At 50.4% G+C, this 23786-nt stretch overlaps 1 protein-coding gene across 2 annotated transcripts in view; it reads left to right on the top strand.

The window, feature by feature from the left end:
* Window positions 1-159: 159 nt before the first annotated feature.
* Window positions 160-23786, top strand: part of NDUFA10 (NADH:ubiquinone oxidoreductase subunit A10) — a 51150-nt gene continuing 27523 nt past the window's right edge. For both annotated transcript variants that reach the window (XM_047721564.1, XM_047721563.1), the window contains exons 1-8: window positions 160-318; window positions 3316-3484; window positions 4120-4335; window positions 6695-6781; window positions 9282-9403; window positions 10812-10891; window positions 15724-15778; window positions 17345-17430. In XM_047721564.1, the coding sequence (XP_047577520.1) occupies window positions 244-318; window positions 3316-3484; window positions 4120-4335; window positions 6695-6781; window positions 9282-9403; window positions 10812-10891; window positions 15724-15778; window positions 17345-17430 (890 nt within the window). In that variant the 5' untranslated portion in view covers window positions 160-243. The remainder of the gene's footprint in view (window positions 319-3315; window positions 3485-4119; window positions 4336-6694; window positions 6782-9281; window positions 9404-10811; window positions 10892-15723; window positions 15779-17344; window positions 17431-23786) is intronic.

Here is a 23786-nt window from a genome sequence, read left to right as displayed (position 1 = left end):
GGCGGTGTCGGCTCCGCGACGGACCCTAAGAGGCCCGGGCCGAGCGAGAGACAGACCAAGAAACCAGCGGCCCTGAACCCAGACCAGAGGCTCTCAGCGCCTGCGCGCACTGCCCGGAAGCTCCCGACAGGCGCCGCTCGGGCACCCCGGTCGTGACGTCACAGCGGCGCGCCGGGCGCGGAAGAGGACCCAGTCGCGACCGCGTCCCCCTCAGGTCCTTGAGCCGGTCCCGACAGAGGAGCGATGGCCTTGAGGTTGCTGAGAGTGGTCCCCGCGTCTGCGTCGGCTCGGGGCCTGGCGGCGGCCGCCCACCGCGTGGTGAGGCGGCGAGCGGGGAGGAGGCGGGAGGGCGGCGGGTGGGGCTGGTCTGCCCTCCCGGCGCCGACCCTTCCTCTACCCCGGCCTCTGGGCAGCGGCTCCCGGGGTCACTCCGGGGAGCTCTCCTTGCCCCCAGCGTTTTTGGTCCTGAGTCGCGGCAGAGCTCATAGGGGCCGGGAGCTTCTCCAGGCAGGACGCTGGGGACGGTGGTGAATCGGCCGCCCGGCTGCCTTGGTGTGGGAGGTCAGCTTGCAGGTGCCTCGGTGCAGTTACGCGCCGGACGCACGAGCAGGTGTGGGTGAGCCGGGGGAGCCTGGGTGGTGTTTATCCACGGACGATCCTAGTGGCGCTGTCAAGCCCACTTAGGGTTCAGCCCTTGCTAGGCCCCGCGGGAATGTGACGTGGAGCAAAACCCGAAGAGAAGGCGTTTCGGTTAGATCAGAAAGACTTAGGGGACTTCCGGGGTAGACCACCGGCAGGGTGACATCAACGCAGAGGGAACACAAGAAGCAAAAGAACTGAGGCCGGAAACCTTAGGAAACTTTTTTTTATAACCGCGGTTGTAGAATCGCTTCTTTCCTTGCTAATGCCTCCCACTGCATCCGTGTCAGATTGATCATAAAGGGACTTGCTTGATCTCCCTGCTAAAGATTCTCATCGAAGGATTGTGAATAGAACAGTGTAATAGTCTTGCTAAAAAGCTATATATGTGTTTTCAGGAGATGACTCAGGCCACCAAAGAGAAGAAATAGACAAGTGGTCACCTTTTTAATATTCAGTGTCGTGGGAATTGTGTCAGTGGAAGTGAGGGACCCACAATTAAGGGGGTGCTACTCTGCTGCAATGTGAGTACTGGACAGACCCCCTTGTAACAGTTTGTTCACTTCCTGGTACCCTCTACAGGGGATGTAGATGAATTTCAGTAAGTGCAAAGAAAAAGGAGGAAGATGGAAAGGGAATACGCCTTGTTACTTAAATAATAAAAGGAATTGGAGATGTGTCGTGAAAGATCTACTATTCTGTGTGATTCTAGAGAGCAGTAAATGGGACCAAGGATGGGAAATTGTAGAGAATTGTACCATAACTCTATAAAAAAGCACTTTCTAAAGATTTCAGTCAGTAAATGGCTGATGGCTTGATCACACATTACTGTGCACCTGCTTTGTGCCTCATCTGTGCTATGATCAAGCCGTGGCCACACAGGGAAGCTGTTTGCACATGGCTTGTAGGTAGCCTGGAGGAGAGAGTGGTTAATTTCTAGGATGCAGGGTATGATAAGATTAACACCCCCATATGCCCTTCATGTGCTGTTCCCTAGTCCACTTGGCTTAAGTTTCACTGGACTTGCTGATATTGCAGTGCTCTTGCCCTTGGACTTTTGTGCTTACTGTTTTCTCTGCCTGAAAGACCTTCTTCCAGATGTCCACTTGACCAGTTCCCTTGGCACTTTCCAATCTTGGTTCAAATGTCACTCTTCCTTCAAAGGCTCCTTGGCCTCCCAGTATAACCTACAGCCCGTCCCATACACTGTGCTGCCCTCCACAGTGATTATTTAATATGCTGTGTATGGTGGATGCCTGAGCAACACAAATTTGAACACATGGGTCCACTTCTTTGCTGATTTTTTTTTGGATAGGTACAGTATTGTAAATGTATTTTCTCTTTATGATTTTCTGAATGTTTTCTCTAGCTTACATTAAGAAAACAGTGTATAACACATATAACATACAAAATATGTGTTAATTGACTGTGTTATCAGTAAGGCTTCCTGTCAACAGTAGGGTATTAGTAAAGGTTTGGGGGACTCAAAAGTTGTACATGAATTTTCAAGTGCATGGGGGCGGGGAGGTCAGCACCCCAGCTCCTGCATTGTTCAGAGCTCAACTGTTACTACTTTTTTGTTTTGTTGTCCCGTTGAATCCTTTGGCTCATTTCCATATCTACGATGTCTAGAAAACATGCTTTGCATTGTGTAGGCTCTTAATAAGTACTTGTTGAATGATTAAATAGGTGAGTGAGCATTTTGTCAAATGGTTTTTGGCTATTTTTAATACTTTCAAAATAAGCTGTACATTCCTGTTTTTCCTTATTTCAATAGTCCTCGCTGGTCCATACAACCTTTATATATTATATTATATATACATATATATATATAGATAGATATATAGTGTTGCTTGCCTTTTGATTGTGTTTCTTCCTTGATGTATGTGTTTTGTGTGTGTGTTGCTGGGGATAGACCATTTGGCCTTTGAGTGGAGAATAGACTGGATTTATTGGAGATAGGACATGAGGCAGGTATTGCACCATAGACGAGAGGCGTGAAGATGTCTGCAAAATCATTGTGGTGGGGATAAGGAGGAGACAGTTGACTCCAGAGAGGTTTCAGAATTATCAGTAGGATTTTGTGAGTGATGATAGGGTTGGAGGAAGGTTGAGGATATCCAAGGTGATTCCCATGTGTGCTTGGATTTGCTTGGTACATTGCAGATAGGGAGCTGGGGAGGGAGAGCAGATTGAGGGGTTAGGGTATGTATGTTAAATTTCAGTTTTAAGCCTGTTAACTTTCAGGTATTTTCAGGACCACTAGATGGAGCTGTTTAAAGACAGGTAACCTGGTCCAGAGCTCAGGACAGAAGTCTGCCCTAGAAAAAGGCTCCATTCCCTTCCTCTCTATCTTCCCTTTCCTTCCTCGCTGCCTTTCTTCCTTCCATCCATCCATGCATGCATCCATCCATCCATCCAACTTCTATCGAACATGGTATGCATATTCTGTTCCAGGTACTGTTCTAGGCCCTGAGGATTTAGCAGTGAACAAAACAGACAGTCCCCCCATCCTTATGAAATTACACTGGGGTGGAGTAGGGAGACCGGTAATTAAACAAGTAAATAGATAATTAAAATGTAGATGTTGGCATTTTTATCACCAAGGGTCTTCTTGGCGTTTTTACCTAATAGCTGCTGTTTCCCGCAGTAACCAGATGCTGTTGTGTTTTTCAGGGAGGAATTCATACAAGTGTACAGTGCAAACTACGGTATGGCCCTTTGGCCTACATTCTTGGTGAAAGAACAACCAAAAGATTCACAGAACACAGCAAAGTGATAACTGTAGACGGCAATATATGTTCTGGAAAAGGCAAGCTCGCAAAAGAAATAGCAGAGAAATTAGGTATGGACTTCTGTCTCTGGAGTGCCTTCCTCCCAGCTGCACGGCTGCTTGTCTGAGTTTGATTTTACTTTAACATTGACTAGACAGAATTGGGCCCTGGGCAGGTGTTTCACATTTTTAAAGTGTATTAAAAGCTGTTTTAATGTATTAAGTTTAATGAAAAATTAAAAAACCATACTGGTTGTCAATTTGACTTGGAACTCTTTCTTGATAATTTGCTCTTACTTGAGCTTTGGAGCAGTCCTCTGAGTAGGGCAGTGATTACTGCTGTCACTCCCAGAGGGGTAAGAAGCTGCTGTCATGAGGCTGGTTGGTGCAGAGCCAGCTCTGAACCCTGTTCCTGTCGAGTACGACTGGCTGGTGCTCACTCATAGGTGTGGGGCTCCCACAGTGCTGGGCCACCCTCCTTTTCAGGAGGATCTCCCACGGGGGTGGGGAGGGTCTCCGGGGGACCTCGTCCTGCAGCTGTTCTGGACACATCATCCTCAGCATCATGTGCAAACACAGGTATGAGGGTAACTTTGCCCAGGTTCTAAGCGACCAGCCTCTGCTATGTGTCTGGGGCTTGGTTTCTGTGAGACCCAGCTGCCCATGGAGGGCAGGTGAGGCACTCACGTCTCGTTTCTTCTTCTCAGGCTTAAAGCACTTCCCAGAAGCAGGGGTGCATTACGCAGATAGCACCACAGGAGATGGGAGGGCCTTGGACATAGAGCTCAGTGGCAGCTGCAGCATAGAGAAGTTCTACGACGACCCGAAGAGTAACGACGGCAACAGCTACCGCCTGCAGTCCTGGCTGTACGCCAGCCGCCTGCTGCAGTACGCCGATGCTCTGGAGCACCTGCTGAGCACAGGTGGGCTCCCCGAGGCCGGCGGCCATGTGTGTGCCCTAGCCCCCTCTGGAGTCCCGCCATGTTCCATTGCCACTAAGTAGAGCTTTTCTTTGAGGGTGTTGGGTGAGGCAAGTTCTGTCTTTTTAATAAGATTATAAATTCCCCCACGATTCATGTCATTCCTGCTTCAGAGTAAAGTTTGCTTTCTGTTACTTCATTCCTGGGGACGGGGGTAGGATTGGTGGGTTTTGTAGGAAGTTTCCGTGCCGCTGCTCTAGGCTCCCCGGAGAGGTATCCACAGACGCAGGGAAGGAAGCACCTCTAAGTGGCTGTGATGACGTGTAGTCCCAGGCATGCGATGGCGCTATTGTCACACACAGATGGGACACACAAAACAGGCTTGTTTCTGAGGGCCAGGTGTGGGCTGGGTTCACCATGCACCCACTGGGTAGTGCTTACCCTGGAGAAAGTGCAGAGGTGGGGCAGGCAGAGCACACAGGGCCCTGTGGGCCCATGGAGTGTTTTAAGGGGGTGTGTTTCTGGAACCCAGCAAGAAACAGACAAGGGCCATTTGGGGCAGGTGCTGCCTAGAGTCTGGGAGACAGGCAGTAGGAGTCAGTGCGTAAAGTTAGCACCGAACAGGGTCTGGTCCGGGGTGGTGTGGGGGTGGCAGCATCCTGGGGACCAGCAGTATGGGTTAAACTCGGCCCCTCCCCCAGAGCATGCTGGGGGCAACAGACACTACTGTGCTGTGCCAGAGAGCCCCGGCCTCGGAGGTGCTGAACATGCAGCCGGCAGCAGACAGCGTGTATGCGTGCCTGAGAGGAGGTGCAGATTGTCCAAGTGTTGTGTCTGCCTCCTGTGGCGGCGGTGGCCACACCGGGGCGGCTGTCTGTTAATGCAGTGAGCTCACTTAAAGGCAGCTCAGCTGCCACCTGGGGGGTGTGCTTCATGGGTGGGAGAACAAGAAGGTCTTGCAACAAGGGCCCCCAGTAATGGATGGGACTGATTCACAGACCTGAGTTTAGGACCTACTGGCTCACACTCCAGCGGGCTCTGCGTGCACGGTGCATGCCCCAAGCTGCAGGACTCACTCTTCACCTAAATGTTTACACAGGAGTCTGGTTATTGTCTTGCTTTTCCGGAATTTTCTTAGTGATACTTTTCCTCAGGCAAACATAAGCCCTGATTTTGGTTAGTGTCGCTCCTGAGAAAAAAATGCGGTCTCCCTTTTGATGTTCTGTACCAGGACCTGGCTTGCAGGAGCTGCTTTGTCCTTGGAATTAATCCTGAGACTTGCCTTACCCCAGCTTCTTTTGGAAGCATACTTCAACCCTATCTTAGGGCTCCCTATTTCTTAGGGTGAAAAAAGAGCACTTTAAGTGAAAACTTGCTTCTTTTTGTGTTCCATGAACTGTTGCACATTGTGTAAGTGCCTACCGTGGGCCAGGTGCATTCTAGGAGCCTGGGAGGAGGAAGCAAAGGCTGCTACTTCCTAGAACTGACACTGTGGTAGGGAGAGAAAGCGTAAACATGGGCATGTTCAGTGTCCTATCCAGTAGTGAGAGGCTCGAGGGGGTTTGCTGTGGGCCTGGGGCCATTCTTCCTGGTGAGGAGGTGGGGGAGGCCTCCATGCTGACACAGCAGGCCTGAGTGCAGGGACGCCAGCCGGAGCTGGTGGGGATAGTGCACAGAGCCGCTGAGGTTACAGGAGGCTGCTGTGATGTGAGTGGGCTAGGAGTGGATGAGACAGGGTCAGAGAAGTGACCTGGGCAAAGATGGCTTTCCCTCTGGAGGGGAGAGGGAGCCATCAGGAGCTGTGAGCAGAGGTGTAACGGGATTGGGGTTCAGCTCTGAGAGTGCCCATCTGTTGGTGGGAGAGCAGCCGGGGTCAAGGGCAGAGGCTGGGCCTAGCTGGGGTCTGGGGCTGGGACTGGGACCTGGCCAACAGTCAGGAGGCCTTCAGCAGTTGGGTTCAAGATGTGGTTGGGAGGAAGCTGGTGGTTCGCTGATGAGTGGGGCACGGGGCATGGGGGGAGAGTCTGGATACTGCTGGGGTCTGGCTGAGAGGTCGGGCCAGGGCGGGATTGCGGTGGGTAGACAAGACGGAAAAGGTATGGTTTCAGACAGAAATACCTTCCTCCTAACGCGATAGGTTATAGCCGACAGGATGAGACAGAATGTGACAGCACCAAAACGAGAAGTGTTCTCATTTTCTAAAACGATTTCCCACTTAGAAGAACACGTCTGTGCTTTTGAAATATTTGATATGCAAAGTGTACCGTAAATAACTTTTGCCTTTCTGAAATGGAGTTACTCGTTTCCAGTGCTTTGGTTTGTATCTCTCTGACTTTTGATTTTGCTCCCCTGTTTCTGACAGGACAAGGCGTTGTGTTGGAGCGCTCCATCTTCAGTGACTTCGTGTTCTTGGAGGCGATGTACAACCAAGGCTTCATCCGAACGCAGTGTGAGTCGGGGCTGTGGTCAGGCCTTCCTGGGTGTGTTGTGCCGCTGGCTGAGGCTCTGGCAGACTCCTTTTATAGTTGGTGTGCACTTGGCACATGTGGTGACTACATGAATAAGTGCCTTTACTTGTTACATTAACAGGAAAAAAGAGCGTTCTTTCCACCCTCTCTTCCTCCTAAATTCCTATCTCTGGGAAAGCAGACAGGTTCCGCCAAACACCTAAGCTACTTTCTCTGATCTAGTTTAATTTCGCTGAATTAACCAGTTTCTAGTGTGTGATTTTGTGTGTCATCAGGATGTCTGTGTTTTTTGTGCCCGCACCTGCAGCTGGCGTCATCGTCTTCTTTCTCTTCTGTCTGATACGGCGGTATTCTGATTCCTCCCAGGACAGCGGCACCCTGTGGGGCTCATTGGAGGTCTGACAGGTGGACACGGACGAGGATGAGGTCTGGTCAAAGGTGGCCTGACTGAGGAGTTAGGGACACGTGTCTAAGGGGTGTCTAAGGAGGCATGTGCCAGGGCAGGGCTGTGGGGCCCTGTGCTCAGTCTGCTTGTTCATCTGAGTGCTCAGCTGGCCGGAGCCAGCGGCCGGGTCTCCCCGGAGGGCCGAGCACTACGGGCTGGTTAGTGAGTGGGGAGAGCCAAGCCAGCCAGGAGACGATTCAGGGCTGAGGCGCTCCGCTCTTGTCTGCTTCCATGTTCTGCTGTGAGAGCTGCTGGCTGCGTGCCGGGCTCAGTCCTAGGTGCCAGGGATATGACGATAGAAGACAAGGAAGGCTCTTGCGGTTCTGGCCAGGGTGAGGCAGGCATGGAAGCTGCATCGATGCTGGTTCCTCCTGGGGCTGCAGGAGCACACAGGAGAGCGCTAACTGGCAGGGGGAGACCGGGTGCTGTCAGCCACAGCGGCCTTGAGGAGGGAGCTTGGCGGCAGGGCGGCCGGTGAGCGGGGTGAAGCGTGGAGGAGGTTCCTGCGGTGTTGATGGCGAGGGCGGCCCAGGAGAGGCAGGTGGGGAAAGCCCAGAGTGAGCAGCGAGCACTGAGGCCGGGATCCTTGGGCTTCTGGGTTTCTGCCTACTGGGTCATCCTGCTGCAGACCTGAAGCTGAGTGGGCTCAGCGAGGGTGGCAGGAGGACAGTCAGCACCCAGAGAGTGCAGGGTCTTGTGGGACAGGAGCTGAGAAGGGCCCTCTGGGAGGCCAGCGGCTAGTGAGTGGCGTTTCCAGGTTGGGTTAGGGGAAACAGAGGACTTGAGAGTAGAGGGCACTGTGAGGTGGAAGGTGGTCTCCGAAGGGGAACTCCGCTCATAGGAGTCCGAGCAGCAGGAGGCGGAAGGACAGATGCCTTTCCTGAGGGCAGGGGAGGCTGGCCTGGCTCTGTGTTGCCCAGGTGGGAAGCTGAGATGAGACCAGGGGTTTCTTGCACGGACAGGAGAACAGTGCCCAAGGGAAACCTCGGTCACTCGCTGCGATGGCGTCATCTATGTACCCTGATAGTCCTCCAGGTCAGACCTTTGCTGACTTGGGTCCAAGGTATGCCCTGAATGGCCACTAAAACCAGACTCACTGCAGTGGTCACCTGAACATTTCCTTTAGAGCAAAGTCGTTGCCTTTCTGTGGCTCTAGTGTGAGCCCCAAAGTTGATCTCTTCTGGAAGTTTCCACCACGTGAACCTCTGCAGAGATGGCAGTTTCTTGATGTTGTTCCTGTGGTAAGTGAAGGTGGTGGTTTCATTCCAGCGCCCCACAGTGTGCTCTGCCTGACTTTCTAGTAACGTCCTTGTATGCCAGAGGACATCCAGGTGCAGAGTGTCCTCAAAACAGCACCCGTGTCCTTTAGGGCCACAGGTTGTATGTGGCTGTTCTGCATAGGATGACCCAGGGAGAGTGAGCCCTCAGCCTTAACTTGCTTTCTGTTTTATTTTGTATTACTAAGTCTGCTACAGTACGTAGTTCTGTGTAGCTGGTTAAATTTACTGAAACCAGGTAAATGTAGCTTCCTATTTTTCAGTTACTTGAAAAAGAAAGTGAATAACAATGGTCTGTCCTCGCTAGAGGAGACAGGACTGTGTCTGTTACTGCCAAGCACAGTGGGTGTGTAGGATGCGTCCCAGCCACAGGCCACCAAAGAGGACACTTGTGTGCCCTCTCCTGGCCTTCTTTGTGGCTAAGATGCCCTTAGAATCTGGCCTTTTGGATGACATGGAGGCCAGTGCATAAGTCCCAGCGTCCCGCCCTGTGGAGGTAATGTGCAGTCCTTGGGCCCAGGGCTTGCTGTCTGCGGGCAGGAGAAGCGCTGCAGGGCGGGGGCTGCCTCTGGCACCTGCCACGGGGTCCCGTGTTGCGTGTGTGCTGCTGGTGCGGACACCTGTACCTTCTGTGAGTCATGGATTGACACGTGGCTCTGGGCCCTGCAGTCTACCTTTGCCCTTTTACTTGGAAGGGTGCATGTTGGGGGATCCTGTGGCGGCCTGTCCATGACTGATGTGCCTCTCTCGTGTGTGTAGGTGTGGACCACTACAACGAGGTGAAGAAGGTCACTATCAGCGAGTACCTGCCCCCTCATGTGGTCATCTACATCGACGTGCCGGTTCCAGAGATCCAGAGTCGGATTCAGAAGAAAGGAAATGTAACTCAGCTTTTCAGTTGCAGACCACGCTCTTTCTACTTGTCCTTGTTATCTTGATATGTCCTCGTAGATCAGCACTTCCTGGTGGCAGTCACAGCAGTTTGCTGTCAGGTGCCACCGGCCTTCACAAAGATGGGCGGCCCACATGGTGGGGGCACCTGAGTGTGGGCCCTTGTGCGGTGGCTGGAAGGGGCTGTGGTCAGTCACTGCTCTCCGGCAGTGCTCTGCAGCCTGGAGCACCATCCCGCCGTCACACCTTTTCCCCTAAGCCACCCTGTGGGGATGGGTTAGTAGCTGGTTGCAGGCCCCTTGCTGTGTTCTGTTCTTTCGTGGGGCTTCTGCACCCAATATTCTGTTGGCCAAGTGAATGTGATTTCTAGCATCCTTTCAGTTTTCCCTTCCTGTTTAACTCAGGTTGAGCCCCTCTCCCTCCTTTCCTCTTGTGGAGACTAGAGCATAGGGGCTGCGTTCCCCGCTCAGGCAGCGCTGGCTGAGCCTGCATTAGGGGGCCGGAAGCTGCGGTTTGGTGCTGCTCGCTGGCTCGGGGCACAAAGCAGGACCCAGGACACGAAGGTGTCACTGCCGCTCAGACTAGTTCTTGTCTGCAGATACCACTCTCACGTGGAGTAGTTTTTCCTGGGACAGAACAGGTCTTCTTTCCAGTGCTGTGATGCAAGTGTAGGGTTGTTGTGGGCAGGGTCAGCAGCAAACAGAGAAGCAAAGGAAGGTACCAGGTGGAGGTCAGTCAGTGCCACAAAGAAACATGAAGTGGAAGATAACATGACTTACCTGTAGCATTGCTGAACTGTAAGAGGTTTTAGGTACTGAGACTGGCTGCTCAGATGTGGAGGTTTTGGTCTCTGAGTTTGGTGGAGCACAGTTCAGGCGATAAGGGAGGTGAGTGGTACAGGAAGTGGGAGAGGTGGTTGCCGTGTGCGAGTAGTGAAGGGAGAAGGCAGGAGGGAGTCTGTGGTGGAGAGGAGGGTGTGGGCTGGGGGAGAGATGGGCCAGTCCCCTTGTTGTCATGGTCTTAGCTGCCAGGCTCTGGTATTTGCGCACATGAGTGCTTGTGTGTGTGCTCTGTGTGTGTGTGTGTGTGCATTACAGTCCATGCCAGGTGGAATGTGTATACTATAACAGATTCTTCCTGCTCCCATTCTAAGCGTGTGTCTTAACCTTAACGTGTGAAAGGTTAGGCCATGGGATCCCCTGGGCAAACATGTGTGCCCTGCTGTGGCACAACGAGGTTGGCCCTGACCAATACTGAGGCCCCTTTCCTGTCATCTCTGCAACGCCCAGGAGGTGTTCCAAGAAAACCGTGTTTGTTGCTTGTTTTCAGCTTTTACAGGTGTGCAAGTAAAAGAAAAAGTCTAAAACATTCTGCTTGTTTTTCTCTGCTTTTGTTTAGCCACATGAAATGAAGATTACCTCCGCCTATCTGCAGGACATCGAGAACTCCTACAAGAAGACCTTCCTGCCAGAGATGAGGTGAGCTAAGCGTGCGATTGAGTCCTGTGGCGCGGCATCCCCACACGTGGTTCCCTGTGTCCAGCAGCCCGGGAGTTCACTCCTATTTATTACAGCGGATGTTGTCTGCAGTGTTATAATCTCATGTTTATAAGCAGCAGTGACAGCACACATTTCAGCTTAATTGGTGGGGATTTTTAGTTTCTTGGTTTGCTTAGTTTGCCCATACTTCTTTGTTTTATTTGTACAATCATTGGAGGCTAGAAGGAAAGCCATGCTGTATCCCACTCCAGGCAGTTAGCATCAGAGAACTCCTGTGTTTTAACCTGAGGTGGCAGCTGAGTATTCTTGGTTACCTAAAAGGCTTACTGAAAGTGCTCCTTGAATCCGTGCCGAGAATTCATGGAGGACAAGCAATTTGTGTAGATCCTTTTAAAAGTTATTCTTAATGGTCGTTTGGATTACATGAAATCCCACCAGGTCCTCCTGTTTCTTTCCTTCCTCCTGCTCACATTGTTTCTTTCCTGAAAACACAAAAGGAAATGTTCTCCCCTTGGTCTGCTCTTCGTCCCTAGTCCTTGGCTGCCAGTGTCTGAGAGGGAAGTCTGGGCCACTGTCCCTTGAGTCCCACTGGAAGGAGGTGTTTGATCTCCTCCTGAAGGTATCTAGCAGCTTGTCTTAAACGGTGTTAAACTTGAGCCCCTTGATGCCTAAAAATCTCATGCCTTTGCTTAAGATTTCAGTGTATGAAGGCGTGAGTAAAATCAAAGTAAGTTATGGTAACTTTGAAAGAAAAGTTTGATTTGTAAATTGAAAACTATTTTTTTTTAACCATAAGCATTGATGCATATGTTCCCGTGTCTGTTTTGTGCTAAGCTGTTTCCTAGCAGCAGGACAGAGCAGGGTGAGCTGTAGGTCCCTGTCTTCCTGTTGGACTGCTCTGTTTTCAGGACTAGAAGTGAAGGAAAAAAGCAGGTTTAGTAATCTGTGCTCAGGGGAATGTATAGACATATGTGAAGAAGCAGAAGAAATGGAGATAGTTGACCCTTGTGTTGCAGTTCCAAAACTCTTGGAGATCTGACTCTAGAAACCTCAGCTGAGAGACGGCGTCCTGACAAATTCTCAAACGAAATTTTTAGCTAATAATGCCTGAGTCAGGCTCTCTGTGAGGTTTTCTTTTACTTTGTGGTGATTTTCAAGAACTTCTTCTAGAGGGCTTCCTGATAATGAAGTATGTTCAGTGGCCATCGTAAGCTCCCCTTGCGTCATCTCTGTTCTGGCCTGGATACCTGCCCTGGTTACATCCCTGCGCGCCCAGGGGGTCCTCTTGCTCTGGTGGTCCTGTCTCGGGGGGCATCAGGTGAACAAGGTGAAGGGAAGGAGGGGCGCTTAGGGTAGGTGTGTGTTTCTCATGGAACACGTGTAGCACGTGGCCACTAACGGGACAGGCACGGGGTTGTGTGCTTGTCGCCATGAAGGAGAGGGTGCCTCTCCACGACTGATGGTCTCGGTGCTGACTGTAGCGTGCTAACCTGAAGACACCACACGTGTTGGGGACTGTCCCCTCCCCTGCTTTCAGGAGAGTCCAGTGGAGCCCTGCTCTCAGCAGTTTGTATAATGAGAACAATAGACAGACAGGTGAATGTGTGGGATTTAATTTGATTTTTCCAAATGAATAGCATAGTAAAGATTTTTAAAAGTTGTAGGTCACCTGCTCTCCTGCCACGGAGACTCATTATACCACAGGCACTGGTCTCTCCCCTTGTGGTCCTGCTCTGTTCTCAGCTCTGTCTTCCAAACACACATGGTCTGTCCACTGTCATAGCTCAAGCTGTTCTGGGAGCCACTTACGTTGGCGGTCATTTGTCACATTTAAAAGAGCACCTGTGTGAAAGTTTCTGTGTAGCCCAATTTATATAAGTGTTCAATCATAGACCAGGGTCCTGCCACGGCTTGGTGACCTACTTGTGTCTCGAAGTTTTCTCTTGGGAATTCACTGTGAGATTTGACTAGAACTGCCAAATTGTTCATGAAATTTTTTTTTTTAAAGATTTTATTTATTTATTTGACAGACACAGATTACAAGTAGGCAGAGAGGCAGGCGGAGAGAGAGGGAGAAGCAGGCTCCCTGCTGAGCAGAGAGCCCGATGCGAGGCTCGATCCCAGGACCCTGGGATCATGACCTGAGCCGAAGGCAGAGGCTTTAACCCACTGAGCCACCCAGGCGCCCCTGTACATGAAATTTTAAGAAACTATCATGACTAGGTTATCTGAAGTTTGTAAGTATTTGTGATTTGTGTTTTAGAATTCAGGAGGTATTTCCCACAGAAACAATTTAGGTTTCCTAGGTTTGGTTATTTAAAATCATTTAGTTAAATATTACATATTTATAGTACTAACCTTAGAAGGTAAAATTGTTAGAGTATTAATAGTTAATCAGTAAAATCAAAATTGAATAAGAGAAGTGTCTTTTGGCTTGAATGTCAGTATTTGAAGCAAAGTAGATTTACTGGGCTCGATTAGTCTTGCTGGCACCTGAGCCAGTCTCTCCTATGTTAGCTCTTCTTTTGTGACCCAGACACTGTCATCTTACGTGTCCTGTCTGAACGCATGAAGAACGGTGCAGCTTTGGTCAAAGTCGTATTGTGAGATTTTACGAGGCACAGTGAACTACCATAGGAATATGTGTTTTCTGGCTTTGTCAACATTTATGCTGAAGATTGTTGGAGAACATGTTTTTTATCCTCATTACCTTATGTTGTGGAGCTGTAGCTGGGTTTAGCAAACATCTGTGTAAACAATTGTGAAGAGACATTTACTCTACTCCATTTATAAATGTCACTGTTAGCCCTGCTATTCCCAGGAGACCCAGGGGTTCCTGGGAGAGGTGTGCCTGGGGGAATCAGGCAGCTCGCTCCTTAGGCCTTGATGGTGTCCCTGAATCTCTGAGACCCTTGTGGGCCACCCTCTTTGTTTCGGTCTCCCTTCACAAACAAGCTGGTGGGAATGGGGGGTGGGCGGGGACCCAGCAGGAGGCTTTGATGTGTCCTCTGTCATTTTGTCACTGAGGCACTTGCTGTGGGATGCTGCTCGTTACAGGCACCTGGGAAGCAAATGTTCGTTGAACTGAGTCACACGAAGATGGAAATGTTAGGCTGTGAAATTGGCTCTGTGAGTTGTTCTCAGTAGGTGGTCTGGAGTCTCACATTCTGTGAGGGCGGGGGCCCTGTCTTCGTCCTCTGGCCCATGCTGCGCCGTGCCTGCCACCTCCAGGGGCTTTGAAAGTGTGCTGTTTTGTGTGCCAGAGGTACCCGTCACTGCTTTCCTGACGCCTCTGACAGCCACGCCAGGGATGCCACATCCACGGTGAGCATTTACACGCCTATGAGATAGACAATAATGCTTCCGTGCTAGCCGCCCTTCCTTGATCATCACGGAGTGTCCACGACTCTGTCTCCTACACACATGGTTTAATTCTGACTCGTGTGGCTTGTGGAGGGAGATCACTACCCTTTGTGCCTTTCTCTTTCTAGTGACAGTGGGAGGCTGTGGGTGCTTAAGGAGGAAAGATGCTGAGTTCTCGAATGAGGAGTGGCTCTTGCTCTGGCCAGGAGGGCGGGTGCAGTGAGCTTCCGTTTCTGGCTTTATGGGGCCGTCATCATTGTGCCTGTGGTTTCTGATCATTTTCTTCTATCTCTAGACAAAAAATGGAGTGATTGGGCTGCACCGAGAAACTGTCATCTAGTCGAATGACTTCCTTTGACTATAGAATGCAGGCTTCTCTGTAAGCACAGCACCTAAGAAATTGGGGATTCGTAGGAGTCCATAATAATTAGCTACTAACTGAGCTCCTTAAACCAGTGGCCCGCTGAAGGTGGTTCCTGGTTGGTGAAGTTGGATACCATTGTGTAGGGTCAGATGTGGATTTCAGGTTGAGCATAGCTTGTAAGGTCTCGGACTGTCTGTGGATTTACCCTCCACCAGTAGGGGGGTGCTGTGTTAACGACTCCTAAATGAGAGGGTGTCCCTTGTGTAATCTCCTTGGGTGTGTCATGCACCTGATCTGGGGGAAGTAGTAGTCTGTCCTTGACATTCTGCTGTCCCCTTTGCGGGAAGGAGGTCAGACATTTCTGCAGTGATGGGCTTTCCAGCAGGCCTCCAGTCTGAGCGGCCTCACCATCTCTCTGGCTGGGGCTGTGGCTTCAAGTCTTCCATGGTTTGGTCTGGAGGTGGTGGCAGAGGCAGCCTCTTTCATCTGTCAGGTACAGACTTTCCCATCTGTTGGCTGGCAGTCATGTCCTGGGCGGGCAGCCAGCCGTCTGCATGGTGGGGGCATGCACAGAAGTGCTGGAAAGGGCATCCTGCCATCTCCTTCTTTTCAGGACCTAGCTGTGACTTTTCAGTGTTTAGACGAAGGGCCAAGGACTAATGGAACTAGGCTGTTGCCTTCCTGCTGCAGACTTGGGTTGTCTCCTAGATTTGAGCAGCTCAAGTACCCTGTCCTTCCTCCTCCACCACTTGGCTGTTCTCCAGGCCCACGTCCAGTGATGAACCTGTGGCAGTGGTGACCATGCACCCTGTCCCCCTCAGCCCTCAGTGTCTGGTGCCGGTGCGGTGGGGTGGGGTAGCCAGAAAGGAAGTCAGGAGATATACCTGCTGTTGTCACTGTCCCGCCAGAAGCTAGCAGGTCCTCCTCAGCCTCTCAGGCCCCATGAGCCAGCACGTGTCCAGCACACTGTTCTCTTCAGAATGGGTAGCTTTAATGTTTGTAGGAGTAGACTTTAATGTTATATACTCATTTGTTTATAAGCTTAGAAGATTTACCGTGAATTTCTTCTTGCCTTTCCTTACAGTGAGAAATGTGAGGTGTTACAGTACAGTGCAAGGGAAGCTCAAGATGCAGAGAAGGTAAGAAATCGGCTGAGAAGTTTATAATTATTCTTAAATTTGATTCATATGTAAAGTTCTTATAAATCAGATAATCAGTTCAGCTCCCACTGGTCTTAGAAATGTCTGCATTTCATAAGCTCAAGGAGGCACTAAGGCAGCCCATCACTCCCCTGGGCATGAGATTTTGATTTTCATTTAAATAATTCAGTTTCTAGGATCTTAAAATTGTAGAAGGTACATTAGTAAGTGCACTTTGTAAAATTCAAGTCAATCTCTGTGCTATTTTCAAGAGAGCTTAATGAGTAATAGCCAAAAGAAATTGAAAAAGAATAATGCAGGAACATTTGCCTTCCCAAATACAAAAACATATTGCAAAATTATGGTGATGAAAGCACTGCAGTATTACTACAGGAATTAATACGTGGTGTAATGGAACAGGAGCAGAGAGTGGAGAAACGGTTGTGTGTGTGTGTGTGTGTGTGTGTGTGTGTGTGTGTGAGTGAGTGACTTGACTTTGGTAAAGGTAGAGCTTTAAAGAGGAAGAAAAAATGAAGTAGAAGGAAATGGACTGTTTCTTAAATGGTGTTGAGGCAGTGGATCATTACACACACAAAAAGTCCCGTATCTTATATATTAATTGTAAATTGTAAAAAGCAAAACAGAAGATATGAAAATTCTAGAAGAAAATGCCAGTGTTACGATGTGGGGTTGAGGTCTAGATGGTGATGAGGTCTAGAGCGCTGTGGAGTCAACGGCCTGGCCGGCTCCGGGTGCGGGAGCAGGAGAAAGCTCTGGCAGAAGGTCTTCTCCGTGGAGAGGAGCGCAGTCCCTGAGCACCCGAGACAGTGTCCCTTTGTGGTGCTGGGACAGCGCTGAGGACGCCAGCGGCCCATTCTGCTCCGACGGATTACATCCCACGTGTTTTTGTTTCTGGGGACGTAGTTGTGTTTAGGAGATTTTCACACCTTGAGAGATGTTCAGGTGCTGTGTGTCTGAGTAGGAGAATGCATTTGCTCTATAACACTGTGTTGTGTTTTGTGTTCAGGCTCAAATTCGTGAAAGTTAGGAGAGGACCCTGAGTTTGGCATGTTTGGAGACAGCATTTGGAAAGACTGCCCCTCTGGGAGGTCGGACTGCAGGCTGCGGGTGTGGGGCTGGAAACAGTGTATTGGATCTCTCTAGGAAGTGGATTCATTTTCTTGTTCTCTAGGGAGGAAATAAGTAGTCTGTCCCTGACACTTGGTTCCCCGAGTCTTCATGATTTTTTTGTCCTGTGCTGCTTCTCCCAGCCTCACACATAAGCTTTCTGCCATCTGTGTGTTAGCTGGGCCAGGCATCCACGCCGAGGGTCAGCTCCACTCCCCTGCCCCTGACCCCAGCGTCCTCCAGGCTGGGCACCCACACTGAGGGTCAGTGCTCAATCCCATTTCCTCCCTGAAGGCCATCTGTCCGAATTCCTTTCTTTTTGATTTCTGTGCTGATTGTTCCTGTTAGATATTCATGGCTTATAGTATATTAAAATGTTATCTCCCTTAAATTTTCAAAATGGGACTCTACATGAAATTGAAACTGTTTTTGTCTCAGGTGGTAGAGGACATCGAGTACCTCAAGTACGACAAAGGGCCATGGCTTGAGCAGGACGACCGCACTCTTCACCATCTGCGGATGCTGTGAGTTCCATGCCGTGGGGAATCAGCCCAAGAGGACGAGGGGCTGGGTGTTGGAATGTGGGCCCTTGCCTGCTGTAGGGACGTGGAGAAGTTTGAAGGAATTCTGTTTCAAGTGAGGTGTTAACAGTCCCAGCAATAATGGGGTGTACTTCCGGTTCCCTTCAAAGAGGCTGTTGCACGATTGGTTAATTGATCGCCAGTATTAATTCAACAGATATTTTGCTTCTACCATGAGCCAAGCACTGTACCAGATTTAGAGGATTTGGCATCAAATAAAACTCCTGCTTTCATCTCCTCTGGGCACTTTGTCCTCCCGTCCCCAGACCCAGGATGCTGGGGAGATGGGCATAAATCCTGTTGCTGGTTCGCTGGCCGAACAGCGCCCTGATTTGCAAACACAACAGAGTGCTTTCCCCAGCTAGTGCCTCGACATCCCTCTGGGTACCATTCACTGTTCTGTGAGGCCAGTTGTGTCAGACAGTGAGTGTCTCATGCATGGAGCCACTGTCACACCTCCTGGGCCCTAACGTGAGTTCCTTGGACAGGCTGCATCATGAGTGGGTTACCGCATGTGTGAGTGACCTGGGGCTGCTGTGGCGAGTGGCCACACACAGCGCTAGTCTCCTAGTTCTGGAGTCCAAAAGCCCAAAGTCAGGGTGTTGGTAGGGCCGCCCGGCTCTTCAGGATCGAAGAAGAACCTTTCCTGCCTCTTTCGGCTGCTGGTGGCTGCTGGTGGTCCTCTGGTGGCCCCATCGCTCCCACTCTGCCTCTGTCCTCTTGAGGTCTTCTTCCTGGAGTGTCTGCATTTGTGTCTACATTTCTCTCTTGCTATAAATTCACATGTCATGGGATTAGAACTGCTGATGCCCTGTGATCACATTTTAACTTCTCTCTACAAAGACTCTGTTTCTAAATGAGATCCTATTCACAGGTTCCGAGCAGACATGAATTTTGCAGGGACATTATTCAACCCAGAACACCATGTGTTTTGAGGGGCCCTGAGCCCAACCCCACACTTGAGAACTCACTGGAAGGACTCGGGAATCACAGCAGATGGTTGTGCTCATGGCTAAGGTCTTCCCAGGGAATCAGCGAGGATTCCCAGCTGGTCAGTGAGGAGAAAGGCACACAAATGTGGAGCAGTCCAGGCACAGGCGCTCTAGGCTCCCTCCCACGAGGGATGAGCCAAATGAGCTGCTTTGGGCCCAAGAAAAGCAGTAACATGTGCTTAGGCAGTCTTTCTGCCACAGAGCCCATCAGACACTCGGTGCCCAGGGTTTTGATTGGGTGCTGGTCATGTTGGTCTTAGCAGCTGCTCAAGTTCTGACCTTGAGTAAGAAGTCAGGTGTTCCCCGTAAATCATGTTATACCCCGGTGCCCAGTGTGTGGTGCCCCCGCCTCAGGGCAGCATTTTATTAGACACTGAGGCCTCAGACACCAGCCGAGGGAGACCGCAGTCTCGGGCCTGCTCTGTTTCTGAGAGCTAGGCTTCTGGAAGACAGGTCTTGGGCAGGAGGGCAGATCTGAACCCAGGAAATGGAAGTTTCCTGTGAGGGTAGTGGCTGCCCCCTCCAAGAAGGGTGGGGCCCCATGTCACTAACTTACCTATTTGTCTCCAGCAACGGCCTGTGCTGGAGGCTCAGCATCAGCCTCTGTTCCACCATGCTGGACACACATTGGCTGCGCTGTGTCAGTTTTGGGGAGCATCGTTGTGAGTGTTGAGCCCACAGAGAGTGTCCATCCTGCCTGGTGACCACTCTGCCTGTCAGCCCATTGGCTAAGCTCTGCCCGAGCAGGTGCCCAGGGCCAGAGCTTCCCTGTTTGCTGGGGAGTTGGCGGGCTCATGGTGTTTCTTTTGATAATGGACACGCTCATTTCTCTGCGCTTGGATGCACCCTAATGTCAGCATATCAGAGTCCATAGATTTTAGGAATTTCTCATGTTGAACCTGTTGATTTTGTTATTAAAAGTGGGACCTAAAATTTTAGTCATTTTAGCAGTTTTTTTTGTTTTAGGGTTAAGATGGAAGAAATAGCACATGGGAAAGATCATACAGTTGTGGGGTTGGGGGAAGGCTTGGAGTGGCCTCCGAAGACGTGACCTAGTGTTCCGTGGCAGTCCGTGCTTCTGACAGGTGGAGGGGTGTGGGCAGGGGTTGGGTGAGTGGGGCTGTGCCTTGGGCATGTGGACATTCCCTGATGGTTGCATTGTCTTCGTAGTGATGGGAAGTGGGTCATCAGCCACAGGTGGCAATGGAGGGGATGGGTGGGCTGAAGGTCTGAGGAGGGAGGAAAGGTAGAAAGTGTTGTCTGGGTGTTGGAGTGGGGAGAATGGGCCGGGAGTGTGCTATGGACAGCAGGGTAGGGCGGTGGCACTAACATCCGGTGGAAGGGGGACGGCCTCCCGCTGCTGCAGCTGCCCGAGGGTCTGCAGGGAGGGGGCAGAGCTCTGGAGCCCAGCAGGATCAGCGAGAAGAGTGTACAAAAGCGAGTGAGTGTGATGGTGAGAGACGTGACGTGGGTGAGGCGGCAGGGAGCATAGAAGTGGCGGTGGAAGCCAGCGGACTAGCGATCAGAGTCCCACTGGCTCACCCTGGGGTCGGATCTGGCCCCCTGTGGTTCTGGCACGTCGCACCTGAGTTTGCTCCACATTGGGAGTGAAGCCGAGCACACTGGGTGCGGGCATGCAAACACACCGTACAGCTCTCCTTGCGTGAGCACTGTTCTTGGGAAAATACATGCTGGTCTGCCAGCTGGACCGTCTTCCCGAAGTCCTATGCAGACCATGAAGTTCGAACAAAAAGCAGACAGACAGTTGTGATTTTGATGCCAAAGAAAAGTGTTTGCTTTACTTTACATTTTATAAACACTGAGCTTCAAATAGTTTGTTTTTATTGCCCGTTTATTTGTCCTTCGTGAATTTTTCTTCACACTTATTGATCTTTTTTAAAAAACAGCTCTTTGTTTTCTTGAATTTCTATATTTTTCTTTTTCAGTCTGCTTCCTGTTCTAGTTTTTATCATTACTATTTTTCAGAGGCCTAGGTGCTCGATTTCAGGTCTTCTCCATACGTGCCGTCTATAGGTGCTGTTGGTGTCCCTCTGGCTTAAGGGCGCTAATGATCTGAGAAGCAGCTGTGCTTGCCATCTCCGTGTTTGCCTGGGCTCGGGGGCTTGACGTGCTCAGGCTTGCTTTCATCTAGAGTCATGCCCTGGTCGGGCGGGAGAAGAACTCGCCTCCTGCCATTGAGTGGAAATTCTGGCAGTGTCAGGAGACCAGGCTCTGTCGCAGGCGGGGGTGTTCTTCTCGTGCACGCCCCCCTCCCCCCCAACTTCTTGGCCCATGGGGTCCACGAGCAGGGGTGTGGCGAGATCTTAGCTGTAGGAACACATGGCCCTGTCTCCACTGACTTGTGTTGTTGCCTCATGTACTTTGATGCTGTGCTGTCGTGTGTCTTCATGGAGAACTGACCCCTTCCTCGCCACGGAGCGCCCTGCTGCCTCCCTGTTAATGTTCCTGTTCTGCAGTCTGTCATGTCCGAATGGGTGCTGTCTGTTCCGGCTTGATTCGTGTGGGTGTCTTCCTCCATCCTTTCCCTTTGGACCCGAGTCTGCTTACCGTGGGTGTCGGAGCCACATAGATTCAAGGCCCGTGTTTTCTTCTTTTCTGACTGTCTCTGTGTCTTAATTGCCATGTGTGGACAGTTTACATTTAAAAGGAACGTTGATGTATGTGTATTAACATTCACTGTGTCTCTCAGGGAAGGTTTTTCGTTTGCTGCATTTGCTGTTTGTTTTCTTTCTCCCACCTTGTCTGGTTGGACCTGAGCCTCCTTTCAATTCCATCTTCCCCTCCCCTGGCAGAGCGGTTGCACTTCTCGCCGTGTGCTCGTCACAGTCCACGTCCCCCAGCTCTGTCACCTCTCAGGTGGGGCCGGGACCTCCAAGCAGAGTGCCCGTTTCCTCCCTCCATCTCCTTTTCTTCCGGGATCAGAAGTTGATTTGCAAGGATGTGTTCTTGTTGGAGGGACAGGAGTGATGACTTTCAGGCTCTTTCCTTACTGCACCTGAAACTGGAAGCCTCTGTTTTTGAAAGCTCTGGTTCACTTTTTTTGTCTAGATGCTGCTCTGTGCAAATGTTTTCGTAAACTGACCTAAATGAGATATATATGGTGCATTCTGAACCTTGCTGGAGCCCCTTTCAGCAGCCGTGTAGTGTCTGCCTCTAGGTCTGAAGGCTCAGGATATTAGCCTGAAATGAATCATGGTTACAGTGTCAGCACTGTGTCCAGAAGGCATTCCAGAAATGTTTCCCGATACTCTCAATACCACAGTGCCCCTGCCCAGTGAGGGCTCCCCTCACCTTACAGCTGGGGAAGCCGCAGCTCAGGAGTGCCGACCTGCTCGGTGAGGAGGGGCCACCGTGAGCTGCCTGCGGCCCAGCGTGCAAACCTTGCTGTCTCCCCTCCTCCCAGCAGCTCAGGCTTGGATCTTCGTGGGCTTATCACCTCCTCCTTCTGTCATGCTGCTAGGACCCTCCTTTCCCGGCCGGCCCTCTTACCCGCACATCCTGAGTAACACTCTGAGGCCTGTGTGTGTTTGTCCCTGCTGCTTTCTCTCCCTCTCGTCATCTTTCCTAACTTTTGTTGTCTTTGAGGTTTGGTCCTCTCATTCTTGATCTTTATCCTGCCATTATTTCTTCCTATTGCTCATCCTATGTGCAAGGCAGTGCACACCAGGCTAATTTTCATAAAAATGTCACAGTGGCGCTGTTTTCCTTTCACTTTGGGTCCTTCAGTGGCTCACCCTTGTTTGGTTATCAATCCAGATTTCATTTCTGCAAAGTAATTCAGAGTCCTGATCATCTGGTTCTCCCTCTTCCTGAATCTGTTCCCTCCCCTACCTGCCCAGTAATTGTCTAAAAATCCTAGCTTAAGTCTGGCTATATTCAGTCTTTTCCCCCCGAATACCCTCTCTTCATTTCACCAGGCTTTATATGTGATTCTTGTTCATGTCAGTGACTACTGGACGCAGGCATGAGGGAGCATGTGAGAAGGTGGCTGTCCTCGTGCTGGGCTGTCCCACCAAGGCCAGGGGCCTGCTGACTTGTTCCACTGAAACAGACTCGAGTTCTAAACACAGTCTGGAATGTGTGTTCATTTGATTCCAGACTGTGTCCAAAATGATAATCTTAAGATCCTGATTTTAGTGGTTACTTAGTTGTATTATTGTCAGATCACAGAGAAGGGTTCAGTACTTCCCTTAAAGATTATGGATTACAGCCCTCAATTCACTGTTTTATTTTGCTGTAGATGGTCTGTCCGCTCCTTCTCGTGGTCCATCACTCCTGTGCCCCGGGTATTTCATAACCGTGTGCAGCAGTAATTGTGTTTATTTTCATGTGAGTGCCATTTCTTAATTTGGGGGACTCAAATGAAAATTATGCCCAATTTTCTAAGATAATTACTATAAACATGCCATTTACCAGTTACACTCATTTCGTCTAGAACCTGACCAAATTATTGGGTTCGAGCATTTTTGTTCCATCTCAGTTACGTATGCTGGTGTGTAATTACGTGTGCGCCTATGCTGAGAGACGGTAACTGTACATGTCAGCCTGGATAGCATTTTGTGTTCCCGTGCATATTCCCTAACTTACTGTCTGGCGCCCGCCTTGGTACATTTCATTCCTGGGTTGGTGACTCTGGTCACCAGGCAGGGCTTCATGTGTACGGGGCTCTGGGCCCCTGCCTCCCACTTCCCCAGAGCCTGGGCTGCCCTCCGCTCACCCTGTTTGCTTCATCCTGGAGGCTTCTGTTTCTTGTGACTCTGGGACGAGGTCCTTATAGTACGAAATCCTGGGGCCGCAGTTGGTGGGGTACGAGTTTGGTATCAGAGTGTGGTGTTCAAACAGAACTTTGTGGCTCGGGACAAGCTGACAGGTGGACTGCGGACATGTTTTAGGAGCGAGGATAGACATTCTGTCAGTTGGGAACCAGTGTGAGCCATAAGACATAATTTACTAGGTGTTTTTTCTGTCTTTTCCTGCCTCACTCTTTTAGAATATGGGGCCTACTGCCATGTGTTGTGAACCAAGCCCCGCTACAGTTCATCTTCTTCTTCGGGCACTTTGGCTTCCGATGTTAAGAGGATATGTTATTTTCAGCCAGTTTTTGAAATCTCCTCAATTAGATTTAAGTGCTTTGTGAACAGAATGTTTTCTTTCTCTCTGTTTTGCTCCCTGGGTCATAAAATGCTTCCCTTTCGTCTCTGTTCCTTACTTATCTTCAATCTAGAGTAATTGGGTTGATGGAAGGTCACCACTCTTGGCATTTACAAGAGACAAGACACCATAGGC

The sequence above is a fragment of the Lutra lutra genome, chromosome 3 (assembly GCF_902655055.1).
Source record: "Lutra lutra chromosome 3, mLutLut1.2, whole genome shotgun sequence".
Taxonomy (NCBI): domain Eukaryota; kingdom Metazoa; phylum Chordata; class Mammalia; order Carnivora; family Mustelidae; genus Lutra; species Lutra lutra.
Note: the sequence above shows the minus strand (reverse complement) of the source record. Positions and strands in the feature narration are given on the sequence as shown.